This window comes from Equus przewalskii, chromosome 32 (genome assembly GCF_037783145.1).
Source record: "Equus przewalskii isolate Varuska chromosome 32, EquPr2, whole genome shotgun sequence".
NCBI classification, from domain to species: domain Eukaryota; kingdom Metazoa; phylum Chordata; class Mammalia; order Perissodactyla; family Equidae; genus Equus; species Equus przewalskii.
Window position 1 is genome coordinate 17,085,331 of NC_091862.1, and position 26,736 is coordinate 17,112,066.

The 26,736-nt window shown below is 43.9% G+C and overlaps 3 protein-coding genes and 1 pseudogene across 10 annotated transcripts in view; 2 read left to right on the forward strand and 2 right to left on the reverse strand.

Moving 5' to 3' along the window:
- PCMT1 (protein-L-isoaspartate (D-aspartate) O-methyltransferase) overlaps nt 1-1,049 on the reverse strand; it is a 53,129-nt gene extending 52,080 nt beyond the window's left edge. For all 8 annotated transcript variants that reach the window (XR_011535508.1, XR_011535507.1, XR_011535509.1 and 5 more), the window contains exon 1: nt 646-1,049. Coding sequence is in view for 4 of the 8 variants with exons in the window: in XM_070602943.1 (XP_070459044.1) it covers nt 646-880 (235 nt within the window). In the remaining 4 variants the exon portion in view is untranslated. The remainder of the gene's footprint in view (nt 1-645) is intronic.
- On the forward strand, nt 970-17,550 carry NUP43 (nucleoporin 43). The gene is made up of 9 exons (XM_008516660.2): nt 970-1,336; nt 4,532-4,898; nt 5,197-5,319; nt 6,206-6,283; nt 7,267-7,447; nt 8,989-9,124; nt 9,880-10,031; nt 13,039-13,161; nt 16,255-17,550. The coding sequence occupies exons 2-9, from the start codon at nt 4,779-4,781 to the stop codon at nt 16,482-16,484; spliced, it is 1,143 nt and encodes a 380-aa protein (XP_008514882.1). The 5' UTR covers nt 970-1,336; nt 4,532-4,778; the 3' UTR covers nt 16,485-17,550.
- Nucleotides 2,392-3,232, reverse strand: LOC103548740 (WD repeat domain phosphoinositide-interacting protein 4 pseudogene; annotated as a pseudogene).
- A 5,586-nt stretch (nt 17,551-23,136) lies between the features above and the next one.
- The window catches only part of LATS1 (large tumor suppressor kinase 1), a 40,460-nt gene continuing 36,860 nt past the window's right edge, over nt 23,137-26,736 (forward strand). Inside the window, exon 1 of the mRNA XM_008516659.2 lies at nt 23,137-23,508. The gene's annotated coding sequence lies outside the window, so the exon portion shown is untranslated. The remainder of the gene's footprint in view (nt 23,509-26,736) is intronic.

Genomic DNA, 26,736 nt, shown 5'->3' on the forward strand with positions numbered 1-26,736 from the left:
TCTTCCTCCGCCCCCCACGAAGCTTTCCACTGGACAGCCGCCCCAGAAAATTCTCCCAGCATCCGCAATGACAATACCCTCATCCTCCTCTCCTCCCCTCGCCTGTATCAGACGGTGGCATCTCCCTCCAGAGGAAAAAAGGGAGGGCGGGGGAGGCAGGATAGGAGAGAAAGCTCGCAATGAGGCCGATTTTGAAGCAGGAGGAAGGTGAGAAGAAGCGGGGGGCCAGGGTGGGGTCCCCTCGGTTCCAGCCCTGTCTCTAGGAGGTCCGGCCAGCATCTCCCCACGCCGAGGGCACGCCCCTCGCCCGGCGGACCCGGACAAGCAGGCGGCTGACTCGAGTGACAGCCCCACCACCTGTGCCGCGCCCCCTCCCCCCCGGCCCGCGGGGAGACGCTGGCCCCTGCCCCACCAGCAACGGCCCCGGCCCTTTCTCCCCGCTTCGCAACCACGTTGCCGATGAGTGACAGGTCCCGGGGGAGGCGATGGCACGCGCATGCCGCTCCGGACGGCTGGTGCAACCCTCCGCCGAGGCCCTCCAGCAGGCACGGACGGGGTAGACAGAACGTTCCGGACGTCCCGGGGGGACCCGGTCAAGGCCCGGCCTGCCCCAGCTGCCCCACACCGGGCGGGGGTGGCACTTACTGCGGAGGTTGTGGATTAGCTCCGAGTGGCTGGCGCCGCCGGATTTCCAGGCCATCGCTAAGCACACCCGGAGCAGGTACAGGACTACCTTCAGCGCGGCGACGGTGCCCAACAGCTTCCCCAAGAGTGAGAACACCTCCCACACGGTCACCGCCCTGCTCGCGTCCCCGCTGTAGCCGCCGCTGTGATTGCCGTCGCCGCCGCTGCCTCTGCCGCCACTGCGCGCTCCCGGCATCCCCTGCGGCGCGCATGCGCTCTGTGACGCCGCGCGGACTCGGGCGCGGCCGGGTGGGGCGAGAGGCGGGGGTGGCCTCGTGCCGCGCCGCCCGCGCCAGTGGCCGCTGCGGTTGCTTGGGGACCGGCCGGGAGGCCGGGCTGAGTCAGCACCGCCGTCGCTGCGTACCCCTTTAAGGGCTTCGGGCTGCGCACCGCCTCCGCCTCCTTGCCGGGTTCTCCCTGCGGCCAGGCAGGGTGGGCCCAAGCGTGGTGCGTCGCGTGCCTGGCTGCGGCTCCGATCACCGAGCGAGGCGGCAGGATGGCGGGGCCGATCTGGTTCCGCCGCTGCCGGTGGCTCCGCAGTGGCGTCGTGTCAGCTGTTGCGAGCCGCGGGTCTGCTCCTATAGCTGTCCAGATTGTTAGACGGTGGGCTTCCTCCGTCCTGCCTCACCCAACCCAGTTGACTAATACATAGGTCGGTTACCGTTTGAGCTCCCTATGGTGGAACCTGGTTAATCTTAATAGAACCCTCTCTAACCCGAGTACTCTAGCCTCTGGCTTTGTGACAAGTCCATCAGTGTTAGGTTAGCAGATACCTTGGGACCCTGGTTTGTTCTCAACTCTAAAGCTCAAATGCATAGAATGGAAGAATACCATGAAATGGAGGTAGGGTGGAGCGTGGGGAATGCTGCTCAGAACAATGCAGTTGGTTAAAAATACCACAGTATCGTATGGCGAATGTGTTATTCTCCCAGCACAAGTGTGCGTTTTCAGCTAATTAAGCATCACAAATTCCACCGTTAGATTGGACACCAGCTTTATTGCTATTAGCTGTGCAAGACAATGAGCGAGAAGCTGACAGGGAGCATTGCCTGTCGCATCGAACTTGCTGACTCCTAATCAGAACTGAGACCGTCAGAATCCAGTCATCATTTAGTCCAATAAACTTTTAAGGAAGGAAACAAAGCTATGCCAAGACATCTGTGCTACTGCGTCAGCAGCATTTTTCAAATGCTAGTTCTCACCAGATTTTGTCAAATACTCAGCCTACTTCTAATCCGAAATATACATTACCTATTTCTGGATTTTGTGACCATAAACGAAACCACACTCAACACAGTGTTCTTTTTTTTTTCCTGTGAAGTTTTTTTAAACCTTACAGGTTGGATTAGAGCACTCCCTCTGGGTCCCTAGCAGTCTTCTCCAGGCTGGGAGCTTAGGGGGTCTGCTGCCTCCCAGGGTCCCTGGCCTGGCCCTACAGGCACACAGTCATCAAGAAGTGCTTGGGGGACGTGAGCTGTTTAGACATTCCTCTGCTGAGTATAAAGCGGGCACTTGCTCCATTAATGCCTGCTGGCTGGTGGCTACCACAGGACCCCCGTCTTCCCCACTCCCACCCTCAAGGCTTCATAATCCTGCCACTGCAGGTTCCTATCACAAGCCACAGGGTCCTTAAAAGTCATCCTTATCGCAGATGTCAAGATACACATCGAAAGCCTCTCTGTTGCAGTTTCCATCAGGAGGAAAGACTTATCTACACAGGTGGGCGGAGCGGCAGTTGAGGCGGGTATCTTTGAAAGCAGAGTCGTCACTGCTGAAGTTAACACGATAGAGGATGGCAGGGTTAGTGCCTCTGCGCAGCTCCACCCAGTTTCTCCTTGGACTGCGGGTCAGAAAGGCGAATAAGGGTGCCCTTATGGAAGGCGGAGGCCACTGCGGTGCCTGGCTAGTTCAGGGATGGTTAATGGAGAAAATGAAGTTCCGGGCTTCGTACTCGCCAGGTCCACAAGTTGCAGACTCTCGCACTTGTGCCCTAGGAACACTAGCTGTTGTTTCTCCAGGCTGGGGCAGAGGTCACAGAGCCCCCTGGGGTTGTCCCAGGTGTCAAATTCAAACAGCTTTTGGGTCTTGTCGGAGGAGGAGTACAAAGAGATGGAGCGTGATTTTTGTCATGGCGCATGCGCACAGCCACCACCGACTTGGTGAGGGTGAACTCCAGCACCAGCTCTTCCTGGGAGTCCTTGGCTTCCGGGCATTGTCCCAGATCAGCACTGAGATCTCTAAGAACTTGGGGCTGCTACCCCCGCCCATCAGGGCCAGCAGGTTGGAGCGGTGCAGCATTTCAACCAGGCCCATGCTGTCCACCTGCTCATGGCCCAGATGTCCTTTCTCCATCAATGGCTCCACGCTGTAGATGCGCGCCCCTGTTTCCATGGCACAGGAAAAACACCTTTGGTCTTGGTTAAAACGCAGGCTGCTCACTCCTCCAAGTAGTTGCCGAGTCATGGTCCAGGATTGCTTTCCTGACCTCCACGTGTCCCCAATCCCAGCCCAGATTCTTGGTGCCGCCCGCCACCCCACTTTCTGACTTTGTGGGAAAACAGCGTTCTTTATTTCAATATTGGGAACAAAATTGTCATTTTGAGACTCTCATAGTTTTCCATTTCATCTCTCTGCCGTGTCCTGATGGTCTTTCAGTTAAAAACAAAAACAGAACAAAACCAGTAAGTCCTCAGTAAGGTAACTCTCTAAAACTGACTTAGACGGATTACATTTACATGTGGTGCTTCCACAAGCTGTGGTTGTGAAATAAAACTACCAATGTCAGATAAAAAGAACAACAACAACAAAACATCATGGCCTCTTTTAAAGAAACGACCAATACAGTTATGAATATAGTGTAAAGGAGGTTTTTGAAAAAGATGAATGTCATAATTCTTGTATGCAATAGGATTTACATTCTAATTAGGGAGATCAGCATCCAAAGAAAACTAGCGACAGAAGGCAAAATATATAACGCTATTAGTGGTCTAGGTATCAAGTGCTATGTTTATTTAGATTGTCATGGGCTGGAGTAATCAGGAAAAGATACCAGAAGGAACTGGTCTTTGAAGGATGGGCAGGATTCTGAGAAGGAGAGAGGAATAAAAGGATGTTATAGGGGTAACAGAAAGCAGAGAAGAAGGAACCTGGAGCTCTGCTTCCTAGGCTATCCATGTTACATATCAAACTCATTCTTAATTATATACATAAATAAATTGTGGAAGGTTTCACAACTAGGCAATGGGAGTCCAAATTTGAACTGGAGGGGCTGCCTGGTGGCTAGTGGTTAAGTTTGCACTCTCTGCTTCAGTGGACTGGAGTTCATGGGTTCAGATCCCAGGCGAGGACATACACATCACTCATCAAGCCATGCTGTGGCAGAGTCCCACATACAAAATAAAGGAAGATTGACATGGATGTTAGCTCAGCAACAATCTTCCTCAAGCAAAAAGTGGAAGATTGGCAAGAGATGTTAGCTCGGGGCCAGTCTTCCTCACCAAAAAAAAGCCACCAAAAAACAAAAAAAAAAACGCTAGAACTGGAGTCTTGAGAATTCCAACTCCAGGCTCTGACAGTGTATTAACAACTTTGAAGCAAAGGATTTGTTTGAGGGACAAAGAGGGAGAGGTTTAGAATATAAGTTGGTGCGTTAATGGACATACTTCCTTGAGAATTTAAGGATTTCGAATCTTTTCTATGCTCAGTGAAATGCAAAACAATGCTTAGGTGTGGCTACTAGGTGGCTTCTCTTGCATTGTTTTATTTTTGCTTTTAAACTTGTTTTACATTGCACATTTATTGCAAAAATGCATTGTCTCAGTGTTGCTATACTGATTTTGCGCATTAGGAGCAGATCCTACAGCACAAGGCCCTCACACTCTTGCCTTTGGTCAGGGCCACCGCGGTGAAGAAGGGCATCCCAATTCCTCGCGTTTGGGGGCTGGTAGCGCCCGCACTGCCGACGGAGGAGAATTGGCTCTCCGCGGCCACCGTCCGCCTCGTCAGGTCCGGGCCAATCCGGGCTCCACGGGAAGGAGCGGGGCTGCGAGGCGCGCGCCGTGCTGGTTGCGGTACCTGCTCGCGTTGCTCTCGGCATGGAGGAAATCTACGCCAAGTTTGTGTCTCAGAAAATCAGCAAAACCCGCTGGCGGCCGGTGCCTGCGGGGAGCCTGCAGACTGCGGAGACCTTCGCTACGGGCTCTTGGGACAATGAGGTACCCCCGCTCCCGGGCCGGGGAGCCCCTGCCTCCTCCTCCCGGTCTCCTGGAATCAGCGCGCCAGCTCCCTCGCCTTCCAGCTCCTCTCGCTCTTTTCTGCCCCTCGAGTCCCTGTCTCGGTTGCCCGGTACCGCCGAGCCATCGACGGTGTGCCTAAGCCTCCAGTTTTGTGTTTTGAAGGCACCGTATCTTTTGTCTGAGATGCTTTTAAAGCAAGGCTTGAAGGCAATACAAATTGTGATTTCCGAGAGGTTAACGTATATTTCAGCTCAAGATAAAACTTTCTGCTTTGCAGGAAAATCGTGTTTCACTGTGGTCTATTGGAGATTTTGGGAACTTGGATTCTGATGGAGGGTTTGAAGGAGACCATCAGTTATTGTGCGATATCAAACACCATGGTGATGTGATGGACTTACAGGTAAGTCTGCGTAATATCCAAAAGCTAAGTTTTTAAAAACTGAAAGTAATATCTTAAAGGATGCAAAGAATCATAAAGGCTGTCTAGACTCACCCTGGGTTTACAGGAAAACTGAGATCTCTGTTGGTTATAGTTTGCCAACATCATGGCAGAATCAGGACTGGGGAAGAGGATGTAGATTTAATCCTAGTCTTTTAATCCTGGTTTTTGTTGTTGTTTTTTAATTAATTGATTGTCTGCTATGTGCCAAGCACTATTTGGGGAGCTTTACATAAGTTAGAGAGCTTTACATAAGTTAATTTGATTCTCATCACATCCTTATGAATCAAGTATTGTTATCTCTGTTTTATCAATAAGGAAACAGATTAAGATCTCTTGAGCATGTACTATGTGAGAAATGCTGTACAAGGCAGTTTACACGGTTTTGCTTTTTGAATTCTTATAACAACTCCCTAAGTAGGGATTAGTTCTCTCATTTTAAAGGTTTGCCAAGGCTTAGAGAACTTAACTAGGCCGCAGTCTCAAAGTTAGCAGTAAGTATTGAGAATGGAATTAAATTTTTAAATCCTGGTCCATATAGCTTCAAACTCCGTGCATTTTATTCTGTAGAAAGCTGCCTAACTTTAGAATGATACTTTTCTAAACCTTTATGGTAGTGGTCCAAAATTAAGTCAATTATAGGTGAATGAATTTAGGGAAAAAATTATTTATTCTTTACGAAAATGCTTTTATTTGTATATAAGTTTTGACTTTCAGATCTATCATCCGATTTTATTTATAGGCTCTTTGCATTTTAAAATCGTTCTGCTGCTAATTGAATTAAACAAATGGGTTTTCTCCCTGCTACTGTTTCTGAATCTATAACAAGTGGGAATTTTCTATTTAGTTCTTTGACCAGGAAAGGATTGTAGCTGCTTCATCAACAGGATCTGTAACACTTTTCCTTCACCATCCAAATAACCAGGTAAAGAACTTTTGTTTGAAAACTGAATTTGTATTTTAATTATTTTTAGGAAGGCTTAAAGAAAACTGTACTTAATAATGACACAAATAAAAAGTTTTGTAGTCTCAAAACATGATGGGGGAAAATATTACCCATCGTTTAATACATTAATTCAAGAACCGTGTTTGTGTGAGCTTTTATTGAAATTGGGTATCTCTTAAATAAATTCTGTTAGTTTAGATCTAGTAAGACGGTATTCTGGCAAGCGATTTTCCTGTAATTCTCTCTTTTAAGTTTCTATTCTATTCTTTCGAAAAAAGGAAGAGCACCTTCTAGCTCAGGTATCATGAGAGAGAATATAAACAGCTTCTTTGTGTCTGTGGATAGAACCTGGGTTTTAATTAGAAGAGAGGATATACTGTATGAAGACTTGGCCATTTTTTCAATGCCTTTCTTATGTGCAAAAGCCCACGAGTGCTGACCTTCAAAGCATAGTGGAGAGGGCAGTTCTTTAAAATAGCCCCGCTTGTGGTAACACTTTTAAGTTGCTGGAAGAGAGTGCTTATTTAGACTTTGGGATTAATAAAGGTCTCCTTGCGAATAGGCGTGCAGAGTAAATATAAGACCCAGGTCTTGTTAAGTGTTTTTCTTAAAGGAGTCTTTTAGAAAGTGTAGAGATTTATTTTTTAGATGTAGGCTAATTCCCTTAAGAATTTAGAGTTACTTTTGAACAAATAACTCCCTGAGGCCTAAAACCCATTTCTTTGGTTTGATGTAAATGTGGAACTTTATTGAGCAGCATTCCTTTTGAATCGTGATCCAGTGTATGCAGAGCTTTGAGGGGAGTAGTTCTAGACTTAATGACTTGGAATTACAAACGAAAAAGAGAGTTGTTCTTTTTCTAGAAGGGTGTGAGACAGAATTTAAAAATACTCTAGTTGGGGAAAAGTGCTACTTTTTAGAGCTTTGTTTTGATTAATCACGTGCTGCTTTCTGACACTTAGACTCTTTCAGTCGGCCAGCAGTGGACAGCAGCTCACTACCACACAAGCCCGGGCAGCCTTTCCTGTCGCAGTGCACCGTGCACGGGTGTTGTGTGCAGCAACCCAGAAATCGTCACAGTTGGAGAAGATGGTCGGATAAATCTCTTCAGAGCTGATCACAAGGAAGCTGTGAGAACCATAGGTGAGAGAAACTGTTATATTTCTTTCGTCTGTCATATAGTAACTGAACACCTGCCATGTGCTCTGTAAACACAATGCTAGGTGTTTGAGGGATATAAAAATACACAGAGCAGGATCCCTGTATCACGACGGCATGCTGATAAGGCCTGTGTGAATAAGTGGCTGCAGAGGAGAGAGAAACTTTTTTTTTTGACTGGAGGCAATTGTTGAATAAAGAATTGAGGGACAGGGGCTGGCCCTGTGGCCGAGTGGTTAAGTTCGCCTGCAGGCGGCCCAGTGTTTCGTTGGTTCGAATCCTGGGTGCGGACATGGCACTGCTCATCCAGCCATGCTGAGGCAGCGTCCCACATGCCACAACTAGAGGGACCCACAACGAAGAATATACAACTATGTATTGGGGGGCTTTGGGGAGAAAAAGGAAAAAATAAAATCTTTAAAAAAAAAAAAAGAATTGAGGGACAGATGACAATTAATTTAATCTACGTTTTGGACCATAAGTAATACTAAAAGATGGCACACAAGACAAAGGGAATAGCGTGGAGGCAGAGTAAGGCCATTTAGAGAATGACAAAAAGTGCCGTTTGAGGAAGATTAGCCCAGAGCTAACATCTGCTGCCAATCCTTCTCCTTTTGCGGTGGAAGCCTGGCCCTGTGCTCACATCCATGCCCATCTTCCTTTATACGTGGGATGCCTCCCACAGCGTGGCTTGCCAAGTGGTGCCATGTCCGCACCCAGGATCCAAATCAGCAAACCCCGGGCCGCCGAAGTGGAACCTGCACACTTAACCGCTGTGCCGCTGGGCCAGCCCCAAGCCTGGGGAAATTTTTAACAGTCCACCACCCTGGACCTCCTAAATCAGAACCTCTATGGATTGAGCCCATAAATCAGTGTTTTGTGTTGTTTATTATGATTTTTAGTTCTGAGGGACACCACTTGTTTAATTGTTAAGGACCATCGCCTGGTGGCAGTTTGGAGGGGTGTCACAAAACAAAAGTCCCTAAGTATATGCTAAGTTACGAGGTATACGCTCTAAACACTCTAGGAAAAAAGAAAAGGACCATTATAGCAATCAGGAAGGACTTCGTGGAGGAGGAGAGAATTAATGAGAGTAAAGGTGGTAGATTTGAGATGAGTCAGCAGAATACTGCAAGGGCAGAGTGAACTGTGGAGGAAGCACTGGGGTTTGGCCCAGTAGAGTGGAGTTTCTGGGTTCAGGGATGGTGGAACATAAAATTGGATATAGACGAGTTTGAGTAGCTGTCTCAAAGCGTGAAGGTAACCTTAAGTGGAAACAGAGAAATATGTGAAAACTCAGCCCTCTATTTGGAAAGCAGTTCAGACGTCCTGTGAGTGATACTGTTTTTCTATCAAGGGAGAGTCCATTTTAACAACTATATTGCTGTGCATTTTTCTGTAGAAATTAAGCTGTGACTTGTTTAAAATTTCATTTGTAATATTTCAATCAATAGAAGGAATGTGACTTGAGATTTTCATGGAAAGGGCGGCCCATTAACACGCACTGCTGTTTTCTTGATTTGTAGACAATGCAGATAGCAGCACGCTCCATGCTGTGACCTTCCTTCGAACTCCAGAGATTCTTACAGTTAATTCAATTGGACAGTTAAAAATATGGGATTTCAGACAACAAGGAAATGAGCCCTCTCAGATTTTATCACTGTGAGTTTTGATTTGTAATTTTAGTGGTGTAATGCAAAATTAATTTGTTCAATTGTCTATAGCAACTGACTTTAAACCATGTTGTATTGTAATTGCATTTTAAGAGAGTGATCCCTGATTAAGTTTGATAAAGCAAGTATGATTTGATGGGCTTGATACTACCATGCTGCATTTAGTAAATATTTGTTGTATTGATTCAGAGCCTCCATCTCTTTGAAGTTTATATTATTCAGCAGGGAACTAACTTTTGCCATCAGATGATTCTGTCAATAGTGGGTATAATATACTCTAGAGGCGATTGGGAGAAAAATACAATTCAAGATATTTTTTATGAGCAGAAATCCCCATTCTATGTGTGCAACCTTCTCTAAGAAGAAAATAGAATGTGTCAAACTGAAAAAATAATTGTATAAACTAAGCATTAAATTGGAAGTAAAGAATATGCTGTTTTGCTGACATGTAATGTTTTTAAAAAGCCAAGAAATGGAAATGTGCTTTGCACATCTTACAAATTATCTTGCTCCCTGTCTCCAAATTGAAGAGAGGATGAATAACTTTTGCCTTTAATTCCCTCCCAAATTGTAATATTTAAAAATATGTTTGATGTAGTCAATTTTTGACATGATTTAAGTTTAGCCATTAGCTCCAGCCACAAAGTTATCATTTAGTTACTAGAATGAAACATGTTTCTTGGATTATGGAAAGCTAAATTATACTGTACAACACGTTTGATGTCACTGTGTTTTCCATAAAAGGACTGGTGACCGAGTACCACTCCACTGTGTTGATCGACATCCCAACCAGCAGCACGTTGTAGCTACTGGGGGCCAGGATGGAATGTTGAGTATTTGGGACGTTAGACAAGGTACTATGCCCGTGTCTCTGCTGAAGGCCCATGAAGCTGAAAGTAAGTATCGGGGACATATATAAGTGTGTGTTGGTTAGTTATATGATTATTGTAAGCAGCTTTCCATTACGATACATATGGATCATTTTACATCAGCTTTTGGCTGAATTGTATAAATTTGTAATAAATAAGTAACCCCTTTTTGACATTTAAGTTCTTTAACATGTTTCATTATTAAAAACCACAGTGATTATCCTTATATGTTCATTTTTATACACTTAATTTTCTTAGGATAATGTTTTAGAAGAATTGATGAGCTGAAATGTTTGCATAATTTTAAAGCTGTGATACTTGTCAAATTGTTCTACATAAAAACAGTACCAGTTTATATGGCCATACTCAGTACGTGAAAATGCCTTTTCCTGTGTAAATGCAGGCTGTTGTTTTTAATATTTACCAATCTGTGTTCCTCAATTTGTTATTGTACCTTTTTTTTTCTTTTAACAAGAATAGATACAGGCTCTTGTTTTGTTGTTTTTTATGTCTGTCTTTTGGTTTTGGTGGGCATTTTTTGGCCAAAATTTTTCATTTTATCACTGCTGTCTTTGATATCATTGCCAAAGTAGATTATAGTTTTAAATTCTGACTTAAGATAAGTTCGTATTGAACCCTGCTTGAATAAAAGTACAAAAGAACAAACATTATACTTGTATTGCAACTCCTCAGTTTAAGTAAATTTCACATTATTACCTTGGAAAGACAAATGACTTTTAAGATTATATGTTAAGAAACAAATAAAAGGATAGAATTTGGTTTTGCCTCTTCCAGTTATAGCTATGCCCAGAAAAAAGAGAAGAAAAAGGAATGGAGTATGCCCTCCTAGAGCCTGACGTTGGGCACCCAGCGGCAGTAGAATTCCAGACTTGGAGACTCTTCTCACCACCCCCTTTTTAACTGCCAGCCTGTGTTGTTAAGCAATACACACAGATGTCATGGATTGTAATGTATTATTTTGAATTCATCTTGACTTTTGGCTAGAAATGAAAGATGTTTTGGGGGCCGGCTCTGTGGCCGAGTGGTTAAGTTCGCGCACTCCGCTGCAGTGGCCCAGGGTTCAGATCCTGGGTGCGGACATGGCACCGCTTGTCAGGCCATGTTGAGGCAGCGTCCCACATCCCACAACTAGAAGGACCTGCGACTAAGATATACAACTATGTACCGGGGTTGGGGGGTGGGGGGGAGATGGGAAATAAAGCTGGAAAAAAAAAAAAAAAAAAGATTGGCAACAGCTGTTAGCCCAGGTGCCAATCCTTAAAAAAAAAAAGGGGAAGATGGGCAACAGCTGTTAGCCCAGGTGCCAATCTTAAAAAAAAAAAGGGGAAGATGGGCAACAGCTGTTAGCCCAGGTGCCAATCTTAAAAGAAAAAAAGTGTTGAAACAAAACAAAAAAAAGAAAGATGTTTTATAGAGGTTTGTTTTCTAATTTGGAAATAAATACTTAAGAAGCTAGATTTGGGCAGTCTGCTTGTGCTCTCCGGGCTGTTCTGTTTCACTTTGTTTTAATGAAACAGTGTGAATGTACTTTATACAGGGACTCACCCAGAATACATTCCTCTCCTCCTGTGGAAGGTGACCTTTTAGTGTTTTGTGGCACGATGTTCAGTTGTGGTAACTGTCAGAATGAAAATTGCCAGCTTGCAAACATGTGCCTTGTGCTTTTTATGCTGGACCCCAGGCACTTTCTCTGCTGCCTCTTTAAGGTCACCCAGAACCTCAGAACCCTTGTTCCCAGACTGCCTGTTTTGTCTGCATGCTGCAGATAACTTCCTAAGGCGGCCTGGCCAGTCATTGGCTCCCAGATGTCTAATGACACACAGAGTTCCCTTCAAGTTTAGAGCTTGAGGGGTCCTCAATCCCAAATTTGCTTCTTAAAAGCCTTCCATCTGAAACTGGATCCAGGTTCTTGGAGCATTGCCAGGTTTTGCTTTGCTCGGAGCTAGTTGCTATTTCTGTGACATAGACCAGAAGTATCTGGAGTCCTGGCATGAGCCCAAGTTGGACTCTGCCTCTTAGAAATTCATTTGTATATTACTTTTATGGTCTCTGTCTTTTCAATAATATGACCTTCATTCAGTAATGACACAGGATTTGAAAATAAGAGAACTTACCAATTTTTTTCTTTTCAGAATTACCCCATTGTTATGCTTTTCCGTAAAAAGAAAAAAATGTAATAGGGGGCCGGCCTGGTCAGGTACTGATTAAGTTCATACGCTCTGCTTCAGCAGCCCAGGGTTCACCAGTTCAGATCCTGGGTGTGGACCTACACACCGCCCATCAAGCCATGTTGTGGCGGTGTCCCACGTACAAAATAAAGGAAGATTGATACAGATGTTAGCTCAGCGACAGTCTTCCTCAAGCAGAAGGGGGAAGATTGGCAACAGATGTTAGCTCAGCAACAATCTTCCTCAAGCAGAAGGGGGAAGATTGGCAACAGATGTTAGCTCAGGGCCAGTCGTCCTCACCAAAAACAAATGAGATAGATCAAACATCAGCATTTATTTTCATTCATTTGCTGGCCCAATACACAAGTAGATTTACTTGGCGTCTTTCTTTTCTTCGTTTTGGTGAGGAAGAGTGGCCCTGAGCTACCATTTCTTCCCAGTCTTGCTCTTTTTACTTGAGGAAGATTGTCACTGAGCTAACATCCATGCCAACCTCCCTCCATGTTATGTGGGATGCCGCCACAGCATGGCCTAACAAGTGGTACTAGGTCCATGCCCAGGATCTGAACCCATAAACCCCAGGCTGCCAAAGCGGAGCACACAAACCTAACCACTGTGCCACCGCGCCAGCTCCTACTTGCTTTCTTTATCTTATTTCATGTTACAGCCTTTTGGAGAGTTAATATTATGTTTTTTCTTTAATTCTCAAGTCTTTGATTTTATCACGGACTTGCGGTTTGAAGGTGTGTGGTGGAGGTTAATGGAAGATGACGCCTAGAGACAGAGTTTTCATGTTTGTTCGACTCCTCTACACAGGAATGAGCGTCTTGGTTCTTCTCTTGCAGTGTGGGAAGTTCACTTCCACCCATCCAATCCAGATCACCTCTTTACTTGTTCTGAAGATGGGTCCCTCTGGCACTGGGACGCCTCCACAGACGCACCTGAAAAGTCATCACTCTTTCACGAAGGTAAAAGTTTTAATAAAGATTCTTATGTGTAACTTTATAATACGTTCAAATACCAAAGTAGAGATTCTCAGATTTTTTTTTTCCTTTTTCTCCCCAAAGCCCCCCAGTACATAGTTGTGTATTTTTAGTTGTGGGTCCTTCTAGTTCTGGCATGTGGGACACCACCTCAGTGTGGCCTGATGAGCGGTGCCATGTCTGTGCCCAGGATCCGAACTAGTGAAACGATGGGCCACCAAAGTGGAGCGTGTGAACTTAACCACTTGGCCATGGGGCCAGCCCCTCAGATTTTTAACATTAAGGAATGGCACAAGGTTTCCATTGTCCTGTTTTAGGGTCAATTCTAGTATCATAGGGCTTGAAATCTGTCAGCCTCTTACTGCTGTACTGCTAATGACTGGAAATGCTGTGCGCTGGCTGACTTCACACAGCCAGGGGCTTGTTGGGAGCGCATTGTCGTGGGCCCTCTGCTGTAGGACAGGTGTTGACAGCTCTTTTCTATTACATTGCCGAGGGTGAGTGGCAAGACAAAAGCTGATCTTTTATGTATTAAGGTATAGGGTTTTCTTCAGACTAGAAGGCCCTGTCTCCTGATTAGAGACAGAGGTAATAAAGGTCGGCCAGAAACTACACTTAGAATCAAGGGGTGTTTTTGTTTTTGGCATTTTCTAAGCTTCCTGTTTTTGAGTTTGTCTGTGGTTCCAAAGTTCTTTTGTTCATTCATGCAGCAAATGTGGATCAAATGCCCACCATGTGCTAGGCGCCCTTCTGGGGCTGGAGCCTACCACAATGAGCAGAACAAAAAGTCTCTACACACTCAGAGCACGTATTCCAGCAGGCAGTAAATAAGTAGATAATGTCTCAGTGAAAGTCCAATCAGAAAAACAGAAACTGCCCTAGATTTAGAAGGAATTGGTTTCACTGTGGTAGAAGGGCTAGAAGAATGAACGGGCGTAGGGGGGATGCTGGAAGAGCAAAGAAGAAGAAGAAGTAATGCCCAGAAATCAAAAACTGTTCATATCTCTGCGGCTGCACAGTAGGAAGTGCTGTCAGAGTAGGTTCTGGATCAACAGGAAAGGTGCCACCTCAGCCAGGGCTGGAGTTACTGCGGTGATGTGGTTGCCAGAAACCTGGAGCTTCGCCCCTCGTCCGCCTTCCACTCACCCACAGTAGTACCTCCCGTTGGCAGGGGCCACCTGGAAGGCAGATGGCAAGGGAGGCTGGAAATGGAATTTGTTCCTACAGTAAAGCACAGAAAAGTGGAAAAGGGGACTGAGCGCGAAAAGGAAAAGAACTGGGCCAATACCCGGTGACTGAGGAACAGAGTAGGAGGATAAAGAATGAAGGGGGGAGGGGCTGCTTGGTGGAGATAGCATTTGAGCAGAGACCTGAGAGGAGTGGAGGTATGAGTCCCGTGAAAGCCTTCCCGGCAGAGGCAACGCAAATACTGCGGGTCTGAGACAGGCAGAGAAAGGCAAGGAGGCCAGCATGGCTGCAGGTAATGAGCAGGCTCAGGGAGTGGTAGGAGGTAGGGAGCTGAGGAACAGGACTCAGGAGACCATGATGAGGACTTCAGACTTAATTCTAAGTGTGGCAGAAAACCATTGGAGAATTTTGACCAGGGGAGTGGCGTGATCTGCCTTATGTTCCCAAAGGATCACTGGCTGCTGTGGGGTAAATGGACTATGGGGAGGCACGGTAAAAGTGGAAGCAGGGGACCAGGGAGGAGATTAGCACAGCAGTTCTAACAATATTCAAGAGTAACGTGAAATAGAGGAGCTGTAAAAGATAAACAGAAAACTCAGGGAAAAATCTAGAACTTCTCCAGGAAAACTGTGGAGAAGTATGGACCGTGTAGAGCATGTAGCATGTTTCTGCCAGCTTCACTTAGGGAGAAACTAACAATTTTATCTAAGGATTAACTAAATCCTTGTTTTTTATTTGCTTCCTCCTCTACCGCCACTGTCTTACATTTGAAATTTTGCTGTTTGAAGAACCTTGGTTAGACTGGAAATAAAACCATTTACTATATTCTGCGTCTAGTATTATAAGGCATAGTATTAGACACTTTGAAAAGGTAAATATGGACTCCCACCTGCTCTTAAAATAATACTTAATTTAGTTATGGAGAAGGGGCGTGGACAGTTAAATCATAAACAAAATGTTACCAGGTAGTAAATTAGTGGTACATACAAGTGCTGAGGATTCCAGGAAGGAAGAGAGGAGCCTGAACTAGGGTCGTCTTCAAAGGCTTCTTAGAGAAGGCGGTTGAGCTGGGCTTTCAAGAATCCACGAGATTTAAACCCACTAGTCTTTAAGCTTCCAGACATCAGGGACTTCCCCTTGTATTCCCAGCACTTATCACAGAACCTGGCACATAGTTGGCACCCAACCATTTATTGAATAAATGAAGTCTGTCCTTATTTGCTCTGGCAGAGAGTTGAGAGGAAGGAAAATTGTAAATAATAGCTTAAACTGAAACATACTGCTTCTGCTTTAATTCTCTGTTAAATGCAGAGCACTGTTAGAGATAAAAATTTATATAATCTGGTAATGTTCTAAAATTCTACTTTTAAGAACATCTAAAATAAAAGGTAAGAATAAAAGGATATCTAAAGCAGGTTGATTATATTTTTAGAAATATAAAATGTATTTTTAGAAATATTCACCTAGAAATGTGTGCAGAAATTCTCATGATCACTTGATTTTTAATCGCCTAAGAGCTTATATTTCTGTGTTATCTACATTTTTAGTTTCTTTTTTCCTTACTTATTCTGCTTGTCTTCTGGCCATTTTGCTACACTTCTGAGACATTCCATTAAAGAATGAACAAAAAGACAGGGTCAGAATCTTCTGCTTTGCCTGAACACTTCAAATTTGATATCCATATTATCCCATGGAAATTTGAGTGTTTAATATCACTGAACAAGCCTTTAGTCAAAAATGGTGATATGTAATAGTGGAATTATCAGTCTGTTATTCTGAGAATTAAACAAGTTTGACTCATTGCCTTTTTAAAATATCAGTAGAATTTCAGATGTTTACTAGTATAAAATTAATCTTCAAAGATTTTTTTCCCCTTTTCTTTTCTCCCAGGAGGAAGAAGTAGTATTTTTTTGTTTCACAGCATTAGTAACCAGGCTAATGTTCACCAGTCTGTCATAAGCTCCTGGCTCAGCACTGATCCTGCAAAAGACCGTATTGAAATCACAAGCTTGCTTCCCAATAGGACTTTGTCTGTGAACAGTTTGGATGTTTTGGGTCCTTGCCTTGTTTGTGGAACCGACGCAGAAGCAATTTATGTTACTAGACAACTATTTTCATGAAAATACTATAATTATAAGATGTCAGGTAAAAACATACCGTTAACCTTTCAAATGCCAACTTCTATGCAAATTTTTATTATTGGAAAATGTGAAATTTGCAAGGGAAGCATCAGTAAACTGTTGTTAATGTCAATGCCCAGTTTCAGATTTTATTAGTTGGCTCTTCCCCTAAGAGTTGCAGAATCTGATCGATGACTGATAGCAGGAGGGTTGCAACACGCGGAAGATGCTTGTGCTGATGAATACGCTGCTGTCACACAGACTCTGGACAGCTCGTGGGACTTAGTCTTCATTTTTGGTGTTGTGAGACACTGTCAAACACCAAGGGGTTCCTGTCCTTTCCATCGACAGTATGTGAGGCATGACCTATACCCTTCCCTGGTGGCATTAGCCAGTGTTAATGTTTGTTCTTTTTATGGCAAGTATTTTCTTCAATCCTTCCATATTTTATTTCCTTAATAGTTTTAATAAACTTTTTCAGAAAGAATTGAGGAGTACAAAAATGGTGAATTTTTTTGTGTTCACATTTTTTTCAAGGTGAAGATGTTTTGACAGGTGCCTTTATTAGACTAAGTTTGAACAGAACTCTGTGAACTACTTACACCCAACTTTATTTTTCTTGAAAAGAAAAAAGAAAAATTCATTTTTGCTAAGGATTTTTGCTTTTGTTTAGTTTTACAGTGTAGTTGAAAATTGCCAAACTGGACATTGTGCAATAAAATAGAATTTGACATTGATAAGTGAGCCAACTTAAAAATTAAAAATTTGATAGGTAACATGTATGAGACTAGTATGATGTAGTAAGACTATAGAATTCTGCCATCTTTATCCTTATCCAGAACGTTAATGATGACTTAATATGTAGTGTTTTAAGACACTTTATGACGTCGTCTTTCCAGAGCTGCTTCGATTGAATGCATTATTGAACTAAGGCCTTAATGACAAGTCACTGCTATAACACAGTTGAAGTGTTGGTTCATTTACTTTAGAATTCCAATCATAGTAATTATGGTAAAATTTTCCTTTTCTGTCCTAATAAATATTTTCAATTTTTTATGCCACCTTATCTCAGGCTTTTTTGATCTTTGGTTTTTTGTCAACATTTTTAAATGGACTACGTATATGCATCTGCTTTTTTATATATATGTGACTCAAGAATATTTGATTAAAGATAATTAGTAACTTTGAATTCCAAAGAATCAGAGGAGGAAAGAAAATGTTGCTGATAGGAGTTTTTAATCTGTTTATAGTTTTAGTGCTGGGACTAATTTTTAAGACTTTCTGTTATTACAAAAGTAATTCATTACAGGAAAAAAACAGATACAGTCAAAAGAAAATTTTTAAATACTTATAATCTCAAACAGACAATAGTCTTTTCATAGCCTTTTTTATACATCAACGTATATAATTTTTTTTGTAAAAATGAAATATATCATACATATTATATGTGTGGATGCGCATCCCCTAGCAGTAAACACATGGATTCAGTAAGAAAAACAGCTATGAATTTTTCTTTGACTTTCTGTTTCCTTCGTGCGAATGTCTTGCTGCAGCCTAAGCTGCAGTGCCCCTCCCTTCAGCCAGTACAGGCCCTAACAGTCAGCAGGCTAACATCCTTGTGAGTGCGCCCAGAGTTGCTCTCACTCCTGGAAGACCCTAGCTCCCAGGTGGCACATTTTCCATGTATGGTGAATAGTAATCTTGTTGTGCCTCTGTGTTCATCTGCGTTATCTGCTGCTGAAAAGTTTGAAGGTTTCATACATGTCGTCAGCACCCTTCTCGGTTTCCAGCAGCAATGTATACAGTTTCCTTTGATCATTCTAGTCAGCATTGATAGAAGGAGGGAGCCAGACGTGTAGGCCTAGGCAGTTTGGACTGAAAACAAGTTTTAAGTTTGAAGCTTTGCTTTGATTTAAGGGTATTTGTAACCGTAAGTAAAAGAAAGTACATTTGAATAGTGTTACATTTCCTATCAGTTGATGAGTTCTGCTAGATTTAATAAGAAACATAAGCTTTACGTAGTGTAAATAAAACCCTAGTTTATGAATTTGTGCATTGTCACTTTACCACCTTTATTCATGAAACTCAAATAGTTTTTTATGAGGGCTGCAGGATCTCAGAGGTGAAAGGTACCTTGGAGGACATCTCCAACCTAAATTTAATCATCTTTCCACAGCATTCCTAACAAATTATCATCCAACCTCTACTTGAAAATATACTGTGATAAAGTTTCCCGTTCCCCAAGGCAGCCTCTCCTCCTCTGGACAGCTCTAATTGTTACAGCATTATAGCAGGGTTTTAGTATGGGAGTGGGATCCAAGACAATCCTGTAAAACAGGCAGAATCATGTTATTGTGAGTTAACAAAATGATCTTGTGAGCCTATTATGAGAGAGCCAATCACCAATCAGTTTATGAAATTGGCATTATTGGGGTATTTTACCATAAGGTTTCACTAAGTAAATGAATTTTCATATGCTGAACTGAAATTTGCTTCCATTTGTCTTCTTTCCTCAGGAGACACAAAAAACAAATTTAATTACTCTCATCACATATTCAAATAAATTACATATTGTAGCTTCTTTGGGGTAAACCATTTAAAAAAGGGATTAATCCCTTTTTAGTAATTTCTTGTGAGCAAGGTTCCCTTCCCGGACTTTCTTGCCCTTCTTGGCTAAATCCTTGTTACGCTTCTGGACTCCTTTTACATGTCATTTTCTCAAGAGAGCCCTCCCCAGGGCCAGCCCTGGTGGCCTAGTTGTTAAGTTCAGCATCCTCCGCTTCAGTGGCCTGGGCCTGGGACCAGTTCCCCGGCACAGACCTACACTACTTGTCTGTCAATGGCCGTACTGTGGTGGCAGCTCACATACAAAAAGAGGAAGATTGACAGCAGATGTTAGTTTAGGGCGAATCTTCCTCAGCAAAAAAAAAAAAGCCTTCCATGGCCTCTCACAATCTGGGTTAATTGTACTCTGCTTCAAAAGCCCATTGTGCACAGTTTATGTATGCTTGCAGCTGTGTTAAGCAGCCTGTCTCCCTCTACTGGATCACAAGCTCAAGTAGAACGCCTATGTCAGTGATCCATTGTAAGCACTGAATCAGTGTAAACTGAACTGGACTAAACTCACAATCTTGTTTTCCCTTTAAAAAATACTCGTATTTGCAAAAGGTCATCTTTAAAGTGTGACACCCAGAACAGTGTTCATTTTGGGAGGTGTTGGCCTTACTGAGAGTATGACAGAAATTGTACCATCCTGATTCTGAGGACGATATTCTTTTGTAGTGCTGTCTCAGCTTATTTTAACTATTCTGACATTTGTTCAATTAGACTGCTGACTAGTTAAACTTAAACCCTTAAGTTTTCACACATGATACTCCTAAGCCATACTCCCCATATTCTTGAGTTAATGCAGATGGTTTTGATCCTTACTGTAGGTCCATCCTTCTTGTTCCAAGAAGATAAATTTTATTTCAGTATAGGAAAGAACGAACAATCTCTTTTGAATCTTTTCTGTAGAAGCTGATTATTTTCAGACTTGCTCAGCATGCTTTTTACACTCTCATCCCATTGGTTAGGAGGTAGATTAAATGGGCCGAAGTGCTTAGGTCAACTCCTAGAGTCCTCTCAATTATCAGGGACATATGAATCATTGGTATTTGGCTGCAGTTATGGAAATATTTATAAACCAACCTATTTTATTGACATTCTGCCCCATTTATCTTGTTCACGAGGTTATTGTGAGAAAATATCTGGGCTATAGCTATCATCCTATAAAAATTTGGCATAACTGAAAAGTTCCTTGTCCTTTGTGACTAACACTTCTATTTCATAGTATTGTGGAAACATCCTTTTTTTTTTTTTTTTTTTTGAGGAAGATTAGCCCTGAGGTAACATCCGTGCCCATCTTCCTCTACTTTATATGTGGGACGCCTGCCATAGCATGGCTTGACAAGTGGGGCATAGGTCCACACCCTGATCTGAACCAGCGACCCCTGGGCCATTGAACCACAACGTGCAAACTTAATCGCTGCACCACTGCGTCGGCCCGGAAACATCCTTTTAATGATCCGTTCTAGAATCTTGTCCAAGAAGCATACTAAGTTCAGTAGTGTATAGTTTATATCAAGCCTTCATTTAAGCCGAGGGTATCAATGTGGTACCCAGCTCAGACTAATTATGAAGCAGTGGGGATGTTCTATTTTACAGACACGAAACCTGGGGAGACCCAAACAATGATATGCAACTAAACTGTTTCATCAGTATCGTTCTGAACCACGATTAACATTAAGCAGCAATGTTGAACAACTAACAGCTACATCGTAGACTACAGTCATCTTAGCATCGAAACAATTCCAACATTTCAGTATATTAAAGATGTACAGAGGGAGAGAACCACGGTGGGGGGTGGGGGCATTGAGAAGGGAGAAACAGAAGGACTAGAATCTGGCTGATCAGGTAAAAATTTAATTAATTAATTTGAAATAAACTTATGCTGAATTCCAAACCATCATGACAGACTTTGGGGAACAGTAGCTGACAGACCAGCCTGATGCAGCCGTCAGAAATGCATTAACTGTCAAAACAATCTTTGTGGAGGCCATGGCTATAAGAAGCTAAACTGTAATTAATGCTAGACTGTAAAATAACAGCTGCAACAAATCAAAACACAGGTTTTTACCCTGCGTAGTATGGAATGAAGTTAAATTTAAGAATTTTTTAGCCAGAGAGGTCCTACAAGCAATGATAACCCCAGTAGCAACACGCATATCCAGATCCTAGATTTGGTTTTGAACACCATTCTCCAACAAAAGGAACCAGGGCTCCTTGTAGGGGCAGGAAATATACCAGACAGCTCCGAGCATCTTGTAGTGCCAGAAAGTAAAGTTCTAAAAAAAAAGGCCACAATGAAGGGAGTATGTCAAAGGGACAGAGAAGCCAATTGGAAGAGCTCCCGATAGCCAAAGCTGCAACAATTTGATGGAAAAAATATAATAAACTATAAAATAAATATCCATGAGTCCACACTGACATAAACAAATGTTTGAATAAATAAGTGGAGAAGAAACAAATTCTGTTTGGAATTCCAAATAATTTATGTCGAATCTCCACCCCTTGACTGTGAGCTGCTCCCCGCCTAGTCCAGAGCCCGCCCCCAAGATTGTATGAATTCCTGGGAGGCCTTATGTTCTCAGGGCCACATTAGTCTACAGACTTCTTCCATGCCTGATGTGTGCTGCCCCTGTTCCTACAGTCATCCAAGAATGAAATCTGGCCCTTACATCTGTTGATAAAAACAACATGAAAGCAAAACAACCCCGCTTCCATGAAGTATTGAAGAGTTGAGCAGGCTGAAGCTAGACCAAGGGTTTTCCATCACAACAATACAAAGCCTTCAAACGCAACGGCAGATATTGCCATTCTGAGACACCCAGCAGCCCTAGTAACCATTTCCCTGGAGTTTCACCTCCAGCCTGCCCTCACTCTCAGCTGCCTTTCATCTTGTCAGTTCTCTCCTGATCATCCCTTCTCTCCTTTCTCTGCCCTTCTCTCCCCCTCCTTCCCAGGAGTAAGCCTCCTAGTCCGAGACAGAGCAATTCACCGAGCTCCTTAAATTATCTGGGAATTTCCCCCAAAACAGTAGTTTATGGAGATACTCGCCTTTAGGCTTAAAAAGAATGAAAGAGCTCAAGGGAAGAAGTTCTATGGGTTGGTGACAGAGGTGACAAGATTCCGGAGACAATATGCTGTTCCAGATACGCAATCCTTCTGGAAAGAGCAAGCAGGCCTGCGAACATACTAGATTCATATAATTCCTATAATTTTGAGGTTGATAGGGACCCTAGAATGACGCGCCGTGGGGTCATATCCTCAACGTTCTACAAACTGTGCTTGTGGAACATAGATTTTCAACCAAGTGCTCTTGGAATGTAATCGTATAATAGAGGTTTTCAATGTAAACTTCTGGATACAGCAGCCGGGAGTCAGTTTAACATCAAAAAGAGAAGTCTTTAAAAAAAGTTTTTATAGTTAGTCTCCAGTAGAAAAATGGTGAAACAAGATATTTGAAAATACCACCTGTATATATTTTCTAGAGGCAAAATTGGCAAAGGCGGTCTTTACAAAGGGTGGACGGTACTTTCAAACATCATAAACCCAATGATCCCACCTGAAGTTTCTAATTCAATTTAACAAGAACAAAAACCTCTTCTTGCCGTCACTGTTATTCCAGCTGTGACCATAATGGCTTCTCTTCCACCGATTCAGTTGACATTGAAAATCTCTAAACTCTGCTCATCTGTCCTGGTTCAAGAATATATTAATCTGGCTGATTCAGAAAATACTTAAACCCACGGAATCACTCGGGGGAAGAGTGCTAAAAAAATCAATTTATTTCAAAGTCCGAATCCTGATGTCCACAGCGAGGTTTCCGAAGGCAACTCATTGCCGTTTCCTTCGGAGAATTAAGCTCCGTGAGACGCGCCTCTTTATTCTATGTCCGTCCATAGAAAGCGCCCAATTGAGAAAAGAGGAAGATTGAAATAAACGAGCGCGCTCGGAAGGGGAGAGCCGGTCCCGGCCGGGGCGAGTCGCCCGGGCAGCGCAAGGCGGGGGCGACAGCCGTCAGCCCGCAGAGGGGCGGGCGAGCGGCGGCGGGCGGGAGGCGGGAGGCGGCAAGCGGCGCGCTCGCTCCCGGCCGCCGGGCGGGCAGAAGCCCCCAGTCTCCGGCCCCCGCGCAAGCGACGCCGGGAAATGCCCACATCCGGGAAACCTGCCGCCGAGTGCGGCGGCGGCGACACCGAGTGGAGGCAAAATGGCGGCGGCGGCGGCGGCGGGCTGGTGCTAGGGGGAGAGCCAGGTCCCCGCGACCCCCGCGACGGGCCGCGCTGGCCCGCGGCAGCCCCCCGGCGTCTCTCCCCGCCCTGCCCCACCGGGGACACTCGGGGTGCCTGGGACGGGCTCCAGCGCCTCGGCGCCCGCCCTCGGGCCCGTGACCGCTGTCCAGGAGCCCCGCTCTCCCATGCAGGTAGGTCCGGGGCCGGCGTAGCGGGTGGGGCGCACTGTCTCCTCCGAGCCCGAGTCGGCGGGGCTGTGGCCGCCGGGCCCACGCCCATCCCGGCTGGCGGGGGTCCAGGGGCTGCCGCGGGCCGGCGAGCGGGCCGGCCCGGTGCGGGCCTCACTTGGCTGGTTGCATGGACCCGAGCGGAGCCCTGCCCTGGGGAAGCGAGGGTTGGCCGCGCCCGGGGCGGGGGGAAGAGCCCCAGGCTTTGCGGCCTTGGGGGTGCAGGTTAGGCTGGGAAGAGGCTGCCCGGCTGGAGGCCTTGCGCGGACTGTCTCCCTCCCACCTCCACCCCGATCCCCTGCATGCGCGGGACCACGGTGTTTAGGAAGGCAGGCAAGCGAGAGTGGTTCTGAAGGAAAACTGCAGTGAAAGAGCCGCAGTTCTTTGCATCCCAGGGGGGACCCGATCCTGGATAGAGCTTGAAGAAATCCTGGGAATTTTTGTTTCCAGTCCACTGTAATGTTAGGTTACGGTGCGTCGTTGGAAGGGGTGGGAGAGATGGCATCTTGATGGAGTAGGAGTGTGTATATAAATACAGAAAATGAAAGAAAGGAAATGAAAGGAACACTGTATGTTATAACCTCAAGAAGAGTTTGTCTCGCAAAGAATGACTCCCAGGTGGGATTAAATGACTTGATTTAACCCCATTCTCTGCCTTCTCCAATTGAAAATTATTTTCTAAGGGAACGAAGTTTGATGTTTGTCGACTCATGTTAATATGACTTAAAATATATATCATCGTGTAGAAGTTATTCGTAAATCTATGGAGAAATACTATAGTTTTCCACACAAATAGTGTTGTATCACTCCAGTTTTGGAAATGGGTTTGAATGTCTGGGATCATGAAACTTCTCAGGTCTTTATGGGTTATTTATTGAAGATTAAAAATTTTTATCAGAATCCTCCGTGGGGAAGAAAATGTAGGACATTATAATTGGAATGAATGTTCTCTGCTAAGATACCTACATTTGAGGTTATTTCTTTCATTTAATAAATTGACAGACAGGTAAAATGGGCTAGTTGATTCCCTAAGGCAGTGAGGAATTTGACTGATTTACCAGTAAAAGAAGTAGCATTGTGTTCTCTAATCGGCTGCTACTGCAAGAAACTGGATCATGGCACCCGCTGGAGAAGGTGCATTCTTTCTGCTCCTGAACGTTTGTTGAATATTCCTTGCCACTTTGCAAAAGCAGATAAAAAATACTTCTGCTACATTTTTTTGGTACGGTCTGGATTTCCTTCTGTAGGTTGAGTTTTTATTTTTATTTTTAATGCTAGTCCTTGTTATTGTATATAAATATAGCCTTGGAACAGTTCCAGATCTGGTTATTTAGTTTTTATTCAAGATGTTATGTTTAGATTAGTGGGAGATTTTTGTAGACGGAAAGAGTTATTTAGTTGTTGAACAAATTTTTATCAGGTAGAAATGGCAGTCATTTTTCAGCATGAAGATAAAATATAGTGATTGTCTTCACTTTCGGTCAATTAATTCTTAGTGAATTGAAGACAATGTCATCAGTATGCAGAGATTCTTGAATATTGCTGTCTAAACAACTAAGACTGTGCTGCTAAGAAAGACACCAGATGTATTGCTTTTGCTATTCTCCTAGCTGATTGAGTCAAAGCATTGAGACAGTCCGTCTTTTTTATAAACCTACTTCAACCCAAGGGAACACACTGAAATCTTATGTAGCGGTATCTGTTTTTGCCCTAGGATGGACAATATATCAATAGTATTTGTTTGGATTTACTGACATTCGCATGTTTGATGAAGGTCTGAACTTTCAAAGAGATGGAGGTTTTATCTGTTCAGTCTCATCAGTTTGTGTCCCTTCAAAGAGTGAATGAGTCATGATCCCTGCCCTTAGGAGACTCAAGTTGTGGGTATCATGAAAAGAACCCTGGGCTGGTTCAGGATCTGTGAAGTCCATTCCTAGCATGACCGCTAGCTGGCTACATGACCTTAGGAAGCCCACTTCACCTTTCTGAATCCATTACTCCATCTGGAAAAAATATATATATATATTTCTATGTATAAAATCTCTCTCTCTCCAAGACACATTATGCTCTATGAATCTGTGATCTAGTAGAAAAAATAAGTACAAGAATAGGACAAAAACATAAGTTTTATTTGACTATGCAGAGTGCATTTGGAGTTCAGAGGAGAAGGATAACAACTGGCAGTTCATTGAAGGCTCTGTGAAGGAGGCATTTGAATGGTACCTTAAGGGTTGGGTATAATTTCTACAAGAAAAAATATGGTCGGGGCTCTCCCAAGGAGAATAAACAGGATGAGTAAGGACATGAAAGTAGAAAAGCACAAGGTACGTTAGCTGAGAACAAGTAATTTGGCTTGGTTAGAGTATAAGGTACACCGGGGAGAGTCTGGGTAAGGTAGCAGAAAGAAATAAGATAATAACTAGCATTTATTGAGTCAGTTGTTTATTCTAAACATTTGACATGCATTAAACTTATTTAATGCTCAAAACAGCCCTATTAAATGGGACCATTATTGCCTACATTTGAAAATGAAGGAACTGAGGCACAGCTTGGCAAGAGCATGCAGCAAGCTAGGGACAGGGCTGGGATTCACACCCTCCGGCTTGACTCCAGAGGTCTGTCTCTAACCAGTAAGTTAAAGGCATCATTGAGGGATCCGGAGCAGGGAAGTGATGTGATAAGAACTGTTTATTAGGAAGACGAATCTGGCAGCAGTGTAGCATGGGTTAAAGAGGTAAACTGTTGTGTTTTGAAGAGTTCTTTTAAAAATTCTTTTTAGGGGCTGGCCTGGTGGCATAGTGGTCACCTTCACGTGCTCCTCTTCGGCAGCATGGGGTTCATGGGTTTGGATCCCGGACGCAGACCAATACACTGCTCATCAAGCCATGCTGCAGTGCCATCCCACATACAAAATAGAGGAAGACTGGCACAGATGTTAGCGCAGTGACAATCTTCCTCAAGCAAAAAGAGGAAAATTGGCAACAGATGTTAGCTCAGGACCAGTCTTCCTTACCAAAAAAAAAAAATTTTCTCGGGCCAGCCAGGTGGTACAGCAGTTAAGTGTGTACGTTCCACTTCAGCGGCCCCGGGTTCGCTGGTTTGGATCCCGGGTGCAGACGTGGCACCACTTGGCAGGCCATGCTGTGGTGGGCATCCCACATATAAAGTAGAGGAAGATGGGCATGGATATTA